The sequence below is a fragment of the Scardinius erythrophthalmus genome (genome assembly GCF_964197995.2).
Source record: "Scardinius erythrophthalmus genome assembly, chromosome: 10".
In the NCBI taxonomy this organism is placed as follows: Eukaryota; Metazoa; Chordata; class Actinopteri; order Cypriniformes; family Leuciscidae; genus Scardinius; species Scardinius erythrophthalmus.
Window position 1 is genome coordinate 34,874,657 of NC_138230.1, and position 15,820 is coordinate 34,890,476.

Here is a 15,820-nt window from a genome sequence, read left to right on the forward strand (position 1 = left end):
GTCGTTTGATCCCACGTGACCTAATGTAAGGGCCTGCAATATCGCGATTTGACCGCTACGGCGCTGTAGCGCTAGAGTGTAATGCAGCCGTTACAAATGCTATTGCGGTAGAAGAAAACACAGCGCGAATTATGACGGAGTGCAAACGAATCCGAACTAGCTAACTTAGGTGTGTGAAAGTTTCACAAAACTTCAAACCAAGAATGCTGTCGTGTGCAATACATGCAAGGCGTAACTTGCTTTTCACGGGAGCACAACATGAATGTTAAAGCACTTAAAGAGGAAAAACCCGGCACGAGACGAGCCGGTGAGAGGTGAATGTTCTCCAGCTGGAGCTAACGTAAATAACTAGCAGTATCTCTTTTTAGAGAATGCAATACTACTAATAATAGCAATAATATTAACAATAATAATATAATTACAGTAATGTGATGATTATTTTTGCATAGAATAAAGCTTGATCGAGCTTAGGATTCAGGGCTGTTTTTATTATTGTAACTATTAGTTATTACAGTCTTATCACTTGCCTGTATTTTGTTCCATATTCATGAAGACTTACAAAAGAGATGTTATGAAGAATATCATGTCTGTTGATTTTTTATACTGTAAATTAAAAGGTGAATGAGAATGTCTCTGTCAGCTCAGCTGTCAATTTTTTTTTTAAATTGTGTTCTTATAATAATTGTTTGCAGTTTAAGTTTGTCTGTAATGCAGCTGATAATTTTTTTTTGTTCATTTTTTTTATTGAAAGAGAACCGAATATTTAACCAATGCTTTTTGCATTTGTGTGTGATTTGAGTTGGACAGAAATCTGAAAACTTAAAGAGAATGACCTGTTTAGTTGACTCAAAGTTCATTAAACCAACCATTTCAAAAGCTGAAGTGATTTTCTTTTTTTATATTATAGTTAGAATATGTATAACTCAGTGTTTTAACAAATTGAAAAGGCTGAATAATCGTTCCAAACTTACTGATTAGTCGGCGAAATAATCGACGATTAGTCGATTTATCGTTCTAATAATCGTTAGATTAATCGATTATCAAAATAATCGTTTGTTGCAGCCCTACTCTGCATTTATCAGTGGCTCCCTCACATTTAAGCAGATGTTTAAAGACTGAATACATTTATTTAAAACAGAGATGCCCAAAACTAGGCCTGTGATGATCTTTTAAGACATATCAAAATACACCATTACATTTTTAATTTATATTTAAAAAAAAAAAAAAAAAAAAAAATTAACATACTATAGTAGAGCTGCACGGTTCTAGATAAAATGAGAATAACTTTTTTTTTTTGTATAAACTAGAGATCACAATTATCTCCCGATTCTGAAAATAACATGCAATTTACTAGAGGTTTTGACCAAATTATAATTGCTGCAGTCTATTAAAAAAAGAATATTTAATTAATTTGAATTAAACTTTTATCCAAGTACTTCTGTGATCATTTGAATTATTGTAACAGAAATACTGAAACTGTGTAGTTGAAAAGTCTGTTTGTGAAGCTGTTTCATACCTACAGTAGTCTACATGACAATAGCTCTCTCTGGGTCAACAGGAGCTCCAACACAGATTTGAATGTTAGATTGGGTGGGTATTTGAAATCAAGATATTTTAATGATTAATCGGTCAGCTCTATAAAATAGTTAGATATAATGCAACATACTTTCGTCCCACTGGCCTCAATCAAGTTTGATTTTTGACCCTTCTTAGTAAAAACAGCCAAAATCTGATTAAAAGCCACCGCTTAACACGTTCAATAATTGATTTGATCATATTTTTAAATGTATTTGGTTACTGTCAATTGGCTGAATAATTCAAGCTTTGCATTGTAATAATACTATAAATGGTTACACTTTATTTTGATAGTCCACTTTAGACATTCTACTAACTCTCAGAGTATTAGTAGACTATTAGAATTAATTTAGGGTTAGTAGAATAAATTGACATGTAGTTGCAAAGTTACTTAGTCAGTAAAATGTTTGTTGGGGGACCATAAAAATAAAGTGTTAGCAGACAGTCTACTAATACTCTAATGACTGGTAGCTGACATGAAGTTGCAAAGCTGCTTATACTGTAGTAGAATGACTAAAGTGGACTATGGAAATAAAGTGTTACCCTATAATTAACAAATTATAGACAATAATATCACTGCTTTATGGATTCCTAATGGCTACTCCGTGTTATTAGTTACCATTCAGTATAACTGGGCTCCAGTCATTTAGCTGGTCATTGTAGGCCAAACAACAGCATGGGTGTTTGTACGGGTTTTTCCGGGGTGTCTCGTTTCTGTGTAATCCATGTTACCATGATACCCTTAAACCTTTTGGATTTCTTTTACACTGATCAAAAGCTGACACCAGCAAAGAGTAGTACAATCGGTTCCGCATCAGTGAGCCCAAACACCCACTAAAGTCCATTAATAACCGTTTGCGCTAAAGTCTCCTGGTCCTTCACTCTTGTGAATGGCCTATTAAAAAGGCTGTTGGGATCTTGAAGAACTTGTGTGAAAAGCAGGATGCCCTAAGCATCTAAAATCCCTTCTTACTTTTCTCCAGTTACAGCCTTAAGTGACCTCAGCCGGGGTTCCCATGAGCAGTTTGTCGACCCAAGGTCCATTAAGCCCTGCCCTCCCTTGACCTTTCATGTCACTACTCGCTCCAAAAGAAAGAATTTGGGTACTAGACTTCAACAAACCATTATTCAAATATTTAATCCAAAACCTGACCACACGAACAATCGGTCGTTCTCTCAGCTAAGTCCCATTCTACCCCTCTGTACAGTACTCCCATTCAAAATGTAAATAGTGCCCTGTGTAAGCTGCATGGCCACTGAATTTGCAATGAAAGCTACTGTGCACAATAGGCGTATAGGCACCAATTCAGCACGTCAATAGCGGCTTCCCAGCAGCCAGCCTGTAACAGTGCTCAGAACTCAATGAAAAAGCCCAACTCACCCTAGCACAAACATGCATTATTTATCAATGGACAAATGCAATACTTATAAATATACTCTACAAATACATAAAGCACACATTTACTACTGCTAGCTCAATCCAAAGCTCTCATTGACTCTTTGTCTCTTGTGGAGCGTTCCACCAGCGAGGGGTCTTGAAGGAGCCAGCTTGCTGCTCAGTGTGTGAGCAGTGGATGCGACGGCACTGCAGCACAAGGGGAGAAATTTTATTAGCGTAACCCAATTAACTGCACCAGGTGACGGCCATGCCACTCTCAATAGAGCAATACATCCTCAAGGATGAGAGAAGGACAACTAGAGTTTCACATTTTCTTTGGAATATAACTTTTGCCTTTGCAAAAGTTGCTATGTGGTTGCTAAGGTGTTGTGAGTGGTATTGTCGTGCGGTTGCTAGAGTATTATGGGTGGATGCTAAGTCAAAAGAGTCCACGGCCAAACCCAGAGCTGCACAGTTTATCAAAATGAAACAAAGCGCGACATGGCTTAGTGTGATTAACAAATCACAAAAGCTGCAATTTAATTAAATATATGCGATTTGTTACAGAGTGAAGTGTGAAACTGTGTTATTTTATCTGTTCATGATCCAGTGTTTTCAGTCTCTCAAAATGGCTCAATCACTCAGCACAAGTAGCAGTGCATCGCTTTCTGAGAATATAGTTCCCAGTATGTCTGTCTCTCATGTGACCTTGTTATTTTTACACGCTGTGACTATACAAAATCACAACATGTAAATAGGAAAATGTTGGTGTTATTTTGTCACTTATTGGGAGCAGTATGCTAGCTGGAGCCATTTACCTCCAGTCTTTGTGCTAAGCTAGGCTAGCGGTGGGTGCGTCAGACAGAGTTACGGCTTAGACTTAGACTTATCTAACTCTTTAAACTAAAGCTGTTATTGACAACAGCCAGGATATACGTTTCAAGGGCTCCCTGCAGTGCCCACTCTTACGTTAAGATAAGGTGAATAAAATCTCTCTCTTCAACAAGCCACAAAATTTGAGGCATCATTCATGTCGAGTTATGCACAGAAGTTGCAAAATGCACATAATTAAGGAGCTATAGAATAGCAGCAACAAAAAAATTGGGGGGAAAATGATTGTCACATTTAAGGGAAACTATGTAACAGAGGAATTGTCATAAGGATACTTTGCCAATTAAGTAATCTACAGGTGCATCACGTACTGCATTTATAAATATTACGTAATTATCATAATTTCAACTATACACGTCAAAGTACTTAAAGGGGTCACAAACTGGATTATTTTATTATTTTATAATGTGTCCTGGGGTGCCCTTATAATGTTAGCATGATGTCATAATTTAGAAATAAAAGGCTGATTTGAACGCTGATGTGATCGGCTGACATGTTTGCATATGAAATAGCTAGTATTACATGTGGAAATCTCTCACTCGAAATCTTTTACTACTTTTTTACTATTACAGCTATCGAGATGAACAAATCATGAGACGTTTTTAAAATATTTAGATCTATTCCGTCACATGAAAGTTTGTAGTGATGAGCATTGAGCAGAAGACAGACAGTCTGTTGATCGCGTGAATGAAAAGATCATATTGCAACGCAATTTCTGCACTCTCACTAATGCTTGCACCAAATAATGCAAACACGATGTAAATACAGTAAGAGCTTCGTTGTGCAGTGTTACAGCGTCACAGATTTCATAACGAGTTTTGGTGAGTGTCCAGATAAACTCACGCTGTGTGATTGACAGCTTGGGCGATTGGAAAGGGATCGTTCTTTGATCGATTTCTGTATATAATTTAATCGCGGTTTAAATAAGATTATTTTCATCCTACTGAGAGAAATGATGTGAAGATGATCGTTTAGTCACTAGCTTGACTTACTGATGCATAAACAGTATTAACCGATTTTGAGAGAAAGATTATCTGTCTGAAGATTTCTGACTTACACATCAGAAATCACTGATCAGGCATTGGAATAAACATGGTTACTTAGCCTAGATGTTTGTGGCGTTGCAGGCAGATCCATATCGTAAAAGTCGTAAAAGTCTGTTTGCAAAGCCTGCGTCACTGAATTGTCAAATAATCCACAGTGAAATGCACCGAATACAAACAAATAATGCACCGCTAAGACCTTCACATCGTTGAAAAAAAACAACACACACTTTCCAAGAATCAGGATCCTTTGGAAGGTAATGGTATTGATCCTGTGTCGATCTCTACTCTTTCTCAAATCATTCACTAACGCTCCAGTGGGCGAGGCCAAAGACGCGGTGATGCAGACATAGGCGTTGATATTCTTCTGCAAAGGCGGTCTTTCGCTACCCTGTGACATCACAAGTCTCCACTTTTGAGATCCTGTCGTTTTATGGCCATGGTTTAAAAAAAAACAGTTTTTGGGATAACAAGGAAGTTTTAAATTTTTGAAACTAACTGGGTATTTTTATAGTATAACGACCTCTTAACTGTCAAAAGATCAAGGAAAATTTTAATTCTCAGTTCATGACTCCTTTAATCAAATGTCCTAACACACTTCGAACCAATAAAATACATGAACTACCCAGTTTAACTTTGGGAATGGGCCAAATTTCCACATCCTGAATGAGGCTTTAATGTATGATTAAACTGACCCAAATTCAAAAGCAGAAAAGTCCCTTTCTATTGAGAATAATAGACAGGCCTATATGCAAATGCAGTACCAAACCTTCACTAAGCCCACCCCCTGAGTTCCCAGGCCTTGTTTCCAGGGAGTCCATACAGACAAAGCCTTTTCATCTGTTACTGACACAGACCTCAGCTATTTCACCTGATCATAGCTGCAAAGAGCTAGATAATCTGGTAGAAAAACTAAAGTTCTTGAATTGCATAAAAGTTGACAATGACACAGTAAAGCTATATTTCTAATTCCTCAATATTTGCAAGAACACCATAGGCACTAAGGCAGCTAGATGAGTCAGATTAAACCAAAATGCATTTATAAGGCTAAAGTGAGCAAGTAGGCTAATGCATGCCTAGGTGGTCACATTTGTTTAAAAGGGAGGTTCAAACGTCAAAAAGTATAAGCATCCGGATTCAGCCTTGTACTGATGAGTTAATGGTCAGTGACCAGTGAGCTTCTACTTAGACTGCGAACTAAGCCACTGTAATATTCAGATCTGAAAGATGGAGTAAAAAAGCAGTTCCTTTTTCAACAACTCAAAATCAAAATGTCGCTTTTGCGATCCTGCATTATTCATAATTTCACCGCAAAATAATAAAACAGTACTACATAAAGTTAGACATGTAAAGGCCTGCTCACACCAAGAATGATAAATATAAATATACAAATGTTAGGCTACACTTAGACATGTTGACAATATGGCAAAGATAACAGTTTAGAGATGAAAACGATCCGACCACATGATGGCACACCTGATTAAACGCTGTGTAATTGCGTTGAAAAAAACAAGACACGGGCAGTGGAATGGGAAAAAAGGAAAATTATTAGATAAGAGTTGAACTTTTTTCAACTTGAGTGCCATGTTTTTAGAATGCCGTTTCATGGGTGAGACACTGCTAAAGTTATAATACATTTATATTTATATAGTGGTGGGCAACGATTAATCCTGGTTTGTGTTTCATTATAGATGTGTGTACCACTGTGTATAATTATTTTGTATACACACATGCATGTACATTTTTAAGAATTTTTTTTAACTTATATATAAAATATTTATATTTATATATAATTTATTTATTTTTAATTTAATTTAGGTTTATAGTAGGCTATATATACACATGCAAGTATTTCTTAAATACTGTATATACATGCATATGTATAATATATACAAAATAATTATACAGTACACACAATTATATATTATGTAAAGAAACTTTTATTTTGGATGTGATCAATCCTGATAACTAGTACCAGATTTATCATGTTTTAGCTATTCAATTTTGCAGGGATCTTAAAATAAAAGATGTTTTTCCCCATGTGCTCCTTTTTATGTCACAGCTCAGGTGACTGCCATCAGTCTGCAGTTGAGCAGACGTGTACTTCTCTGGGTGTCTGCGCCAGTGGTGTAAATGCTGTTGGGATTCATGGTAATGCTAATGGACAGCTTTCTCCTTGATGTACTTTGGTTTGGATAAAAAGTTTGGTATCAGATGGTGGACAGGAGGGAGGACTGTTATGCAACATGCCCTTTTGAGCTCATGCTAAATATATCTACTGCTTTGGTCAAAATTATTCAAACATAACCAAACAAATAATTCAGACTTACAAGTGGAAAAGTGCAGATGGTCACTAACTTTCTATATATTTAGTGAAACCCATCAAAACAGATAAGAAAACTGAGCAATGACCATCTTTAGATTACCCATGCATACGGCCGATTAACATCACCCGAAATAAGAAACCAGTTATTATGTTGTTTGTCATAAGAGTGTGGTGGTAACTTAGTGGATCAGTAAACACGACTTTATGACAAATTAATAAATTATGAGCGCGTGGAGCATTGTCAAAAATGGCGACCAGTGATGGGCACGAGGATATAAAACAACTCTAAATCCTCAAACGTTTACGATGTGCTAGGCAAAACATTCACACAACGTTTGCTGCAACCTATTTTCTGGAGGAAAGGTAATTATAAGCCTGTATAAATATTTTTGGAGTCCAAATGCTTTTGGCCTGCTGATGTTCTGGTTTAACGCATTATTAAACTAGTATCTGCGTTTAAAAGCTTTAACAAATAACGCAGTTCCATTATAAAACATTAACGGTTTAAATTTACAGCTCTGCTGTTTTAAAACGAGCTGTCATTTATTAATAGCAATGCCCTTTCACTTGCTTCCCTGTTTGACAGATGATGCAGCAGATCGCTCGACTTACCTGCATGGAATCAGCGCTTATAATTTCCCCATTCAGCCTTTTCCCGATCTCGATAGCCAGTTTGGATTTGCCGGTTCCAGTGGCTCCTAAAATCACCACTAAAGACGGAGCGATGCCTTTCTTGAGTACACGCGTGGCGGCCGCCATGACAGAAGCCTCTCAGGAGGGCTGAGGAATGATCTGAGCATGTGCGTTGACTTCGCCTCGGAGGAGGGAACTGTATCCAAGCAACTAAAACGGTTACCATAGCAACGATATTAAAGGATTCAATTATAGCAGGTACGGAAAGGCAATGGTGTTTGATTCAGAGATAGGACAAAAGTTCTTATAATCAAACAAAAAGTACTTGAAAAACAGGAATCTAGATATATGGACAATGAAATTCCACTGTGTGTTCCAAACACGGATGAATCAAGTTGAGAAAAGGTACAGATTTTCATAATGGACCCACTCAGTACACTCAGTATCCTGTTAGCTAATAACATGGTGCTAGTTACGAGTAATATGGTGAACCTAGCATCAGTATCCTTTGCCTTCATTGCAGTAATGACAGCTTTGAGTTTTCACTCACATTATCTGATGGGTTGGCGTAGTTTTTAATCGTTTAATTTGCAGCTTTGACACCATTGCTGACTTTAACAGGTCGACTCGTGCGCCTTCCGGAAGAACACGGGTATGAATAGCTCTCTTCCGTCTCCATGGCAACTGAGCGTTCTGGGCCAAGGAAAAGAGATGATGATCGTTGCCATTACGACGTGTCAACTAAAAGAGGCTCTCGCTAATGAAACGATCGAATCGACTTCACACACACTCGTACAGGTGTTGATGGAGTAGTACAGCTCTTATGCCACATGTAGTAAAATCTTGCCCTGTTTTCTGGCATTGCTGAGCCAATATGATATGATATCATATAATACTTTATTATCAGTCTGAATTTTTTTCTTGCAAGACAGTATCTATGTACAATAGTTTTCAATATTGTATAAACAGAAGTTATGGTTCATTTTCATAACCAATCACTGCTCTTCAAGTGTCTAGATATTAAAGGGATAGTTCACCCAAAATTGAAAATTCTGCCATCATTTACTCACCCGCAGGTTGTTCCAAACCTGTATACATTTGTTTGTTCTGTTGAATGCTAAAGAAGATATTTTGAAGAATGTTGGAAACTGAACAATTCTGAGTCACCATTGACTTCCATGTTTTGTTTTGTTTTTTTCTCCTACTATGGAAGTCAATGGTGCCCCAACACGGTCTGGTTACAGACTTTCTTCAAAATATCTTCCTCTGTCTTCACAGATTTGGAACAACTTGAGGGTGAGTAAATGATGACAGAATTTTCATTTTTGGGTGAGCTATCCCTTTAAGAGCTGTCAGAAGATCAAGATGTCTTGAGATCAACTTAATGTGATAATTCAAACAAACGTTATCGTTTACTCATGCTGATACTGTTCCAAGCCTGTATGACTTTAGTCTCAGTCACTTTTCACTTTTACTGCATCTTTTTCATACAATTAAAGGAATAATTCACCCAAAAATTTAAATTATCCCATAATTAACTCACCCTCAAGCCATCCTGTGGATATGACTTTCTTCTTTCAGTCGAACACAGTCAGAGTTTTTAAATAATATCCTGGCTCTTCCAAGCTTTATAATGGGAGTGAATAGAGCCTGAGCCATCCATCATAAAAGTAATCCATACGGTTCCAGTTGGTTAAAAAATGCCTTCTGAAGCAAAGCAATGGGTTTTTGTAAGAAAAATATCCGTATTTAAAACTTTATAAACTATAATCACTAGCTTCCGGAAACAGCAGTACGCCCGTTCATGAGTGAGTCGAGCTTCGGCAGAAGGGTGACCTCTGACCCGACATATGATGTATGACAAATATGTTTTCCTCTTTCCTCTGTGCTTCCGCATTCGTCAATTTTCATCTCAGCTTACGCTACGCCTATGTCATACGTCCTACGCCATACGTCAGGTCAGAGGTCACCCTTATGGCGGATCTCCTGTGGGAGAAATACCGATTTTTTTTACCACAAACCCATTGCTTCGCTTCAGAGGGCATTTATTAACCCACTGGAGTCATATGGATTACTTTTATCATGGATGGATGCAGTTTTTGGAGCTTCAAAAACTCACTATTCAATTCCATTATAAAGCTTGGAAGAGCCAGGATATTATTTAATATCACTCTGATTAAGTTCGACTGAAAAAGAAAGTCATACACATCTGGGATGGCTTGATGGTGAGTAAATTATAGGATCATTTTTGGGTGAACTAACCCTTTTAGATGAATGGTCACTGAATGGTTCAAGTCATACACATTTGGAACAACATCTGGGACCGGTTGCATAAACTTCTTAGACTAATCTTACGAGTTAGTCATCTCATTTTTTTTTCAAGACTTTTCAGTTACATAAAAGGGTAGAATGGTCTAATTTGAATCAGAAAAGTAAGACTAATTAGCCCTAATTAATTGCTAGTTGGTCAGACTAGTTCTTAAGACACAGCCTTAACTTAGCAGCTGTTTATGCAACTGGCCCTAAGATGAGTAAATGATGATGGAATCTTCATTTATGGAATAACTTTCACTTTAAATAAGTCTTATTTGGGAAAATTAATGTTAAAACATTTGGCTTCTGGATCATTGGTGTATGCAACCAAATCTGAAAGCAGTTAATTAGAGTTAAATTCTACTTAACAAAAAAAGACAAAGACGCTGACGTGATTTGAACTGAATTTATTTATTGTTTACCCAATTTTGAGTTTATGTATATCGGCTTGTGAGGTACAGAACACAAAGTGCTTAAACAAGGCTGCTGCCATTCTTCTCCCAGTATGACACCTGATGACAAGGAACAAAAGTGAAAAAAAAAAACAAAAAAAACACAATGGTTACTGGTGGCATATGCACCCTGTTGTCATGTACTGTCAATTTCTTATGGTAACCCTTTTTGCCATACAATTTCAAAGCTGAACAGAAGTCACAATGATTGCTGTGAACACATGACCATTTTTTTTTTCTTTCTTTTTTTTTAAGAAATAATTGCATTCTTCAGCATTACGAACAGCAGTGTGCATTAGGTTCTGATGGGAACTAAGCAAGCATATGCCACCAGTACAACTTTATATTTAAATAGAAATCAAATGATACAATCAATTCTGTAAGAAAATATAATTAGTACAAAATTCTTTCAGCATTCTATTTCTGCCACAAGAGCGATATTAAGCCAAAGAAATTTCAGAACACAGGGGAACAGGCAGTGAAAACAGCATAAAGTGGCTAGTGATGAAAATGAAATGTTGATAGTGTTGTTTTATTTAACTTTTTGAATTTTTTTTTTAACTTTTCTTAACAAAAATAGAAACTTTGAGATACTCTAGGGAAGGCAGGTGGGCCAACCAAGGTTTAGGACAAATGACAGAAAAATAGAAAATAAAGTCTATTAACAGTGCTGATTTTCATATTCAAAACACAAAGTATGTATTTTTACACAATGTCCTGTACATCACTACTATTATATACATATGTCCAAAGAATTTGCCAGTTTATATACACTACAAGGCTGTACTGGACACTGTCCTGAATGTTCAAGATAAGAATAATATACAATAACAGAGGAACAAACAAAAAAACATGGAACACAATATAACAAAAGTAACAGTGATGCAACTTCCTGTCTGTTAAACTTACACTGTCATCATGTGGCAATGGTGGCACACAGCTCTCCTAAAATTTAGGTTAATTTAGGTAACAAAATCCCTATTAACGGAGAAGTTACATGGATCGAAGACACTTAAATATCTTTAACCAGATGAATTCTAGATTCTGCCACGAAAAAAAAAAAACCTTGACGGTTTAGGAGATCAATTATACGTGCATATAAATTGCTACATTTCAAATAACGCCTAATTTGGCATGCTAATTCAATTAAATAATACTTCCCCGCCAAAATACTTTAGCTTTTGCGAGAGAATTTAAGAGAACACACATTCAGGGTCTAAATCGTTAAATTTCTAATGAAAATGTCAGAAATAATGACCCTCTTTGGAAAACTGTTTGAAACTTATTAGGGTCAAGTAGGGTCCACTTGAGAACACCAGTACCGCAGCTTCCACAAGTACATCCCCGTCCCCCAGTTGTGAAGGCAAATGTGCAAAGAACGAAAACAGAAGAACTAATCTCAAAATATAGTGTCCATTCCATTAAATATCCCCACGTGGAACTTTGGGGGAAAAAAAAAACACACACAGCTCTACACAGTTCCTATTGAAATTATGGCTGGACTATGAAGGTTTATGCACGTTTCAGTTCAGCGAGTCTCCGTAATAACTGCTGTTGCCTGCTTTTCAGCTGCTTCTTCTCCTGGGCCTTCTGTTTGTCGCTGACATGCAGCGTTCGCAGGTATTCCGTGGCCTTGGTCAAGATCACAACTTTGGGTGTCTTTGGACAGTCAGCCAGGCCTGGGATTTCATCCCGTAGGGCCAGAAAGCGCGAGCGTAGGTCATTGCGTCTCTTCCGCTCCAAGTAGTTGTGCGTCTTACGCTTGTCCGTGTCCTCACAGTCTGAACTCTGAGGGCTGGATGGTTGGGATTTGAAGTGAAAGGATGAGTGTGTTGGAGAAGCGGAGACAGTCTGAGTTTGGGCAGGGACTGAGGGGGAAGGTAGGGGAGGGTTTCTTTCAGGGGTTTGGGGTGTTGAACCCATTCGTGGCTGCAAGGTCTCTTGCCTGATCTTCTTGCGAGGCGGCTCCTCTTCAGGATAACTGTCGGGCGAGCGGGCAGCATAGTTGTGCTGTTGCTGGTGAATGGAGATGTGGAAACGCTTCATGCAAGGGTCATAAGGGTCTGCATGAACCGTAATGGTCACCGGTTTGCGGGCGTTCACCAAACGTGACTTGTTCTGCTTATGTTCCACCGTTACTACATCAATCTCTTCATCATCTGAAAGAACAACAGAAAAAATACTTCAGTTTACATATGTCTGGTTTTGCATCCATTGTAGAGAGATCATGCGCAATGCTGCATCCTCTTTTGCAGCCTTTGTCCAAATGTACCTTTCCATCCACCAATTAGCGCACTCTAAAACCCATTCAGAATGTAAGATCTGTGGGCCACAAAACTACAAAATGAATACGGTTTCTATTAGTTCCGTATTTTTAGCAAGAGGAAAGTAAATGAGGCTTTGATATGCAATAATGAACTTGGAGTCACCTCTGATGTGTATTTTGATAAGAGAAGCATCTGTTCTGAGTTCAATCTACTCCGATTTCACTACGCAATTACTTCCGTCATTGAGCACAAAGCCAAATATTGTTGTTGCAAAATTGGAAATTCACTATTAAAAAGAACAGTTCATCCAAAAATTTAAAGCCACCACGAGTAAAAACATCTGTTTTTTGGTTCATACAATGAAAGTCAATGTTGCTTTGGACACCATTGACTTTCACTGTAAGGTGAAAAACAGCTGAAACATTCTTCAAAATATCTCCTGTGTTCTGCAGAAGAACAATGAGTAAATGATACACATTTTTTTATTTGGGGTGAAATTTAAGCCTTTAAATTGCACATGCCCTTAAAATGAAATTATAGAAGAATCAACTAGGCTACGTCTCTACTGTCAGCTTCATACTGACTGTTCATTCATGGACAATTGAGTGACCCTGACCACTTTAGGATTCAAGTACCCTTATTATTGCTGTCTGCTGCTCATCATAGTAGGCACCAGCCACAAGTAAAACAATGTCTCCTTTTGTTTCACTTGGGGAATGTGGAAGCACAGCACACTTTTACATTCCACATATATTAAGTAGAATTCAAGGTGAAATGCCAACCTAATCCCATGGCACCAATGTAACTTTTCTATTCAGGTAGGCTATGTCAGGTTTTGGCGTAGTTTAGTGCATAAATGTATGGAAACTACTGCACAGAATGATCACATATATCGAGATCTGTCAGATGTCAACACAGCTGCAAATTTACAAGTACACTTCAAGGTCTACACGGTTAAGTAAATAAGTGAGTCTCGTGCTTACCCGAGGAGTCGGTGCGAGATTCTGACCCGGACGACACCTGTTTCTTGCAGCTGCTGCTCAGGGGGAAAGTAAGGACAGCTGCTGGATCCACGCAATCTGTCGCGAAGCTGTTGAGAACAGGAGCGTCCACTGGGACGCACTGCGCTTTGCTGGAGAGTTTCGACTGAGCCGAGCAGGACAAACGCTCGCTGAACACAACTTTCTCCAGATGCTGGGTGGCGAAACTGCTCCACATACAGTCTTGAATAATGATGGAGCTCAAGTTCTCCAAAGTCTCCTCCGCATTGAGTTTGCAGTATCCCTCCTGCTCGTCGTCCTGCCCCAAAAACTGGGACACCAACTCTAATCTGTCCCCTGGAGATGGACCGGTGCCTTCCAGTATCCTGACAGGCGACATGGGCGGGGTTGGCACGAGCTCGAATTTCTTCCAAATGTCCTCGCTTGGTGCGGTTGATTTGAAAAAGTCTTCGTCCAAGTTGTGGTCGTCGTAGAAGTAGTGTTGATATTGGTCGTATTCCTCCATTTCCCACTTTTTATTTCGCGATGCGCTTGCACTGATTCCTGGCATTGGTGTCCTCCTTAGAGATAAAGATCTGAAAACCACAATTGATCCGATTTTAAAAACAATCCGATCTTATGAGAGATAACTAACTTAAAGCTCTTTGTTTTATTTTCAATGAGCTTCTAGTACATTATATAATTAGTTTATTGTTGTTGTTTTATCTGGCAAGTATTTAATATATAATATTATTAAATGATTCTAAATAATATAGCCTGCATTCATTTAATATATGCATGCAAATTTATTATTAAAAATATATTTTTTTATAAGTCAAGCAGTCCAAAAAAAGACATATTATAAAGTATTATGGTCTCCATGCAGTTCTACTTTACGTTACAAAACTTGAAGTTTCGCAACACATACATAACGTTACTTCTATTACATAACACAACGATGTAATGCTTCATGTAAGTGCATATAGCCTACTACTACGAGTGTAGGCTATACTGTCATCAACAGTTGCTCTATTCGTCAGCAAAATGCCTTACTTTTTCTCAAAAACGATTAAGATAACCCACACAAATTAGGCGTTCCTTAACAACCACTTACCGTAATACAGGAGCCGAGAGTCAGTATTGCATGTCATTTGAGACACGAAAATGAGGTGTTGCAGTTCACCGGTGAGCGCCAGACAAATGTTTTGCAGAAAAGGTTTGCATGTCAACAAGTTAAGAAAGCGTCGTAAGCGGTGTGCTGAATAATCCTGTCTTGCGTTCGTTTTCCAGGCGTGGTTTTGTATTATCCGGCTGTTGTTTATAAATTAAGTTGCGAGGATGTTTGCACATTTGCAGTCCGTCTATTCATGTAAACTTCGCTTCTCTCTGCTCCCTTTATAGCGACTGTGTGGTCCCTTCCCTAGCCGCGGCTTGCGCTCACTAGTATGGACACCTGAAACGAGTACCGCACTATATTACCCAGCCAAAGTAGTGGGTGGATTTGCATATAAGGCGGGTACTATGGCGTAACCACGCCCATCACTTAAAGCGGCAGATTACCATTTCAGAGGTTCATTTGAGATTTGGGCAAATTCAGATGTTGATTGTGAAAAGTGTCATATAGACATTGCTGTTTCAGATTTGAGGGACTTTTAAAATGACATACTGTATTTCAGATCAACAACGAATTGATATATGAAAGAATAAAATATAAAAATGCATTTTACACTATAAGAAATTAAGCAGGGCTCATAAACATGCCACATAATTTGACTAGAAGTTAAGTTATTCAAAATGTAGATTATTCGGTTGTAATATCTTGAACATTATTCCGTAGCTTGTATTTAAGGCGGCCATAATTGTTCAGATGAGAGATTTGATTCAGATTTCAGTTGATTCATTTAACTGCATTAGTGTTTGTAAGTGTTTCACACAGTCAGTGATTATTAAAATAATTAATGG

At 37.9% G+C, this 15,820-nt stretch overlaps 2 protein-coding genes across 3 annotated transcripts in view; both read right to left on the minus strand.

Annotated features, from left to right (window-relative positions):
* The window catches only part of trit1 (tRNA isopentenyltransferase 1), a 47,572-nt gene extending 39,538 nt beyond the window's left edge, over positions 1-8,034 (minus strand). The window contains exon 1 of one of the 2 annotated variants that reach the window (XM_081377014.1): positions 7,826-8,034. In XM_081377014.1, the coding sequence (XP_081233140.1) occupies positions 7,826-7,972 (147 nt within the window). In that variant the 5' untranslated portion in view covers positions 7,973-8,034. The remainder of the gene's footprint in view (positions 1-7,825) is intronic. The other variant, XM_081377015.1, reaches the window with a different exon arrangement.
* A 2,518-nt stretch (positions 8,035-10,552) lies between these two features.
* On the minus strand, positions 10,553-15,340 carry myclb (MYCL proto-oncogene, bHLH transcription factor b). The gene is made up of 3 exons (XM_081377405.1): positions 14,973-15,340; positions 13,862-14,454; positions 10,553-12,770 (listed from the first exon to the last, which is right to left on the minus strand). The coding sequence occupies exons 2-3, from the start codon at positions 14,427-14,429 to the stop codon at positions 12,124-12,126; spliced, it is 1,215 nt and encodes a 404-aa protein (XP_081233531.1). The 5' UTR covers positions 14,430-14,454; positions 14,973-15,340; the 3' UTR covers positions 10,553-12,123.
* Positions 15,341-15,820: the final 480 nt, after the last annotated feature.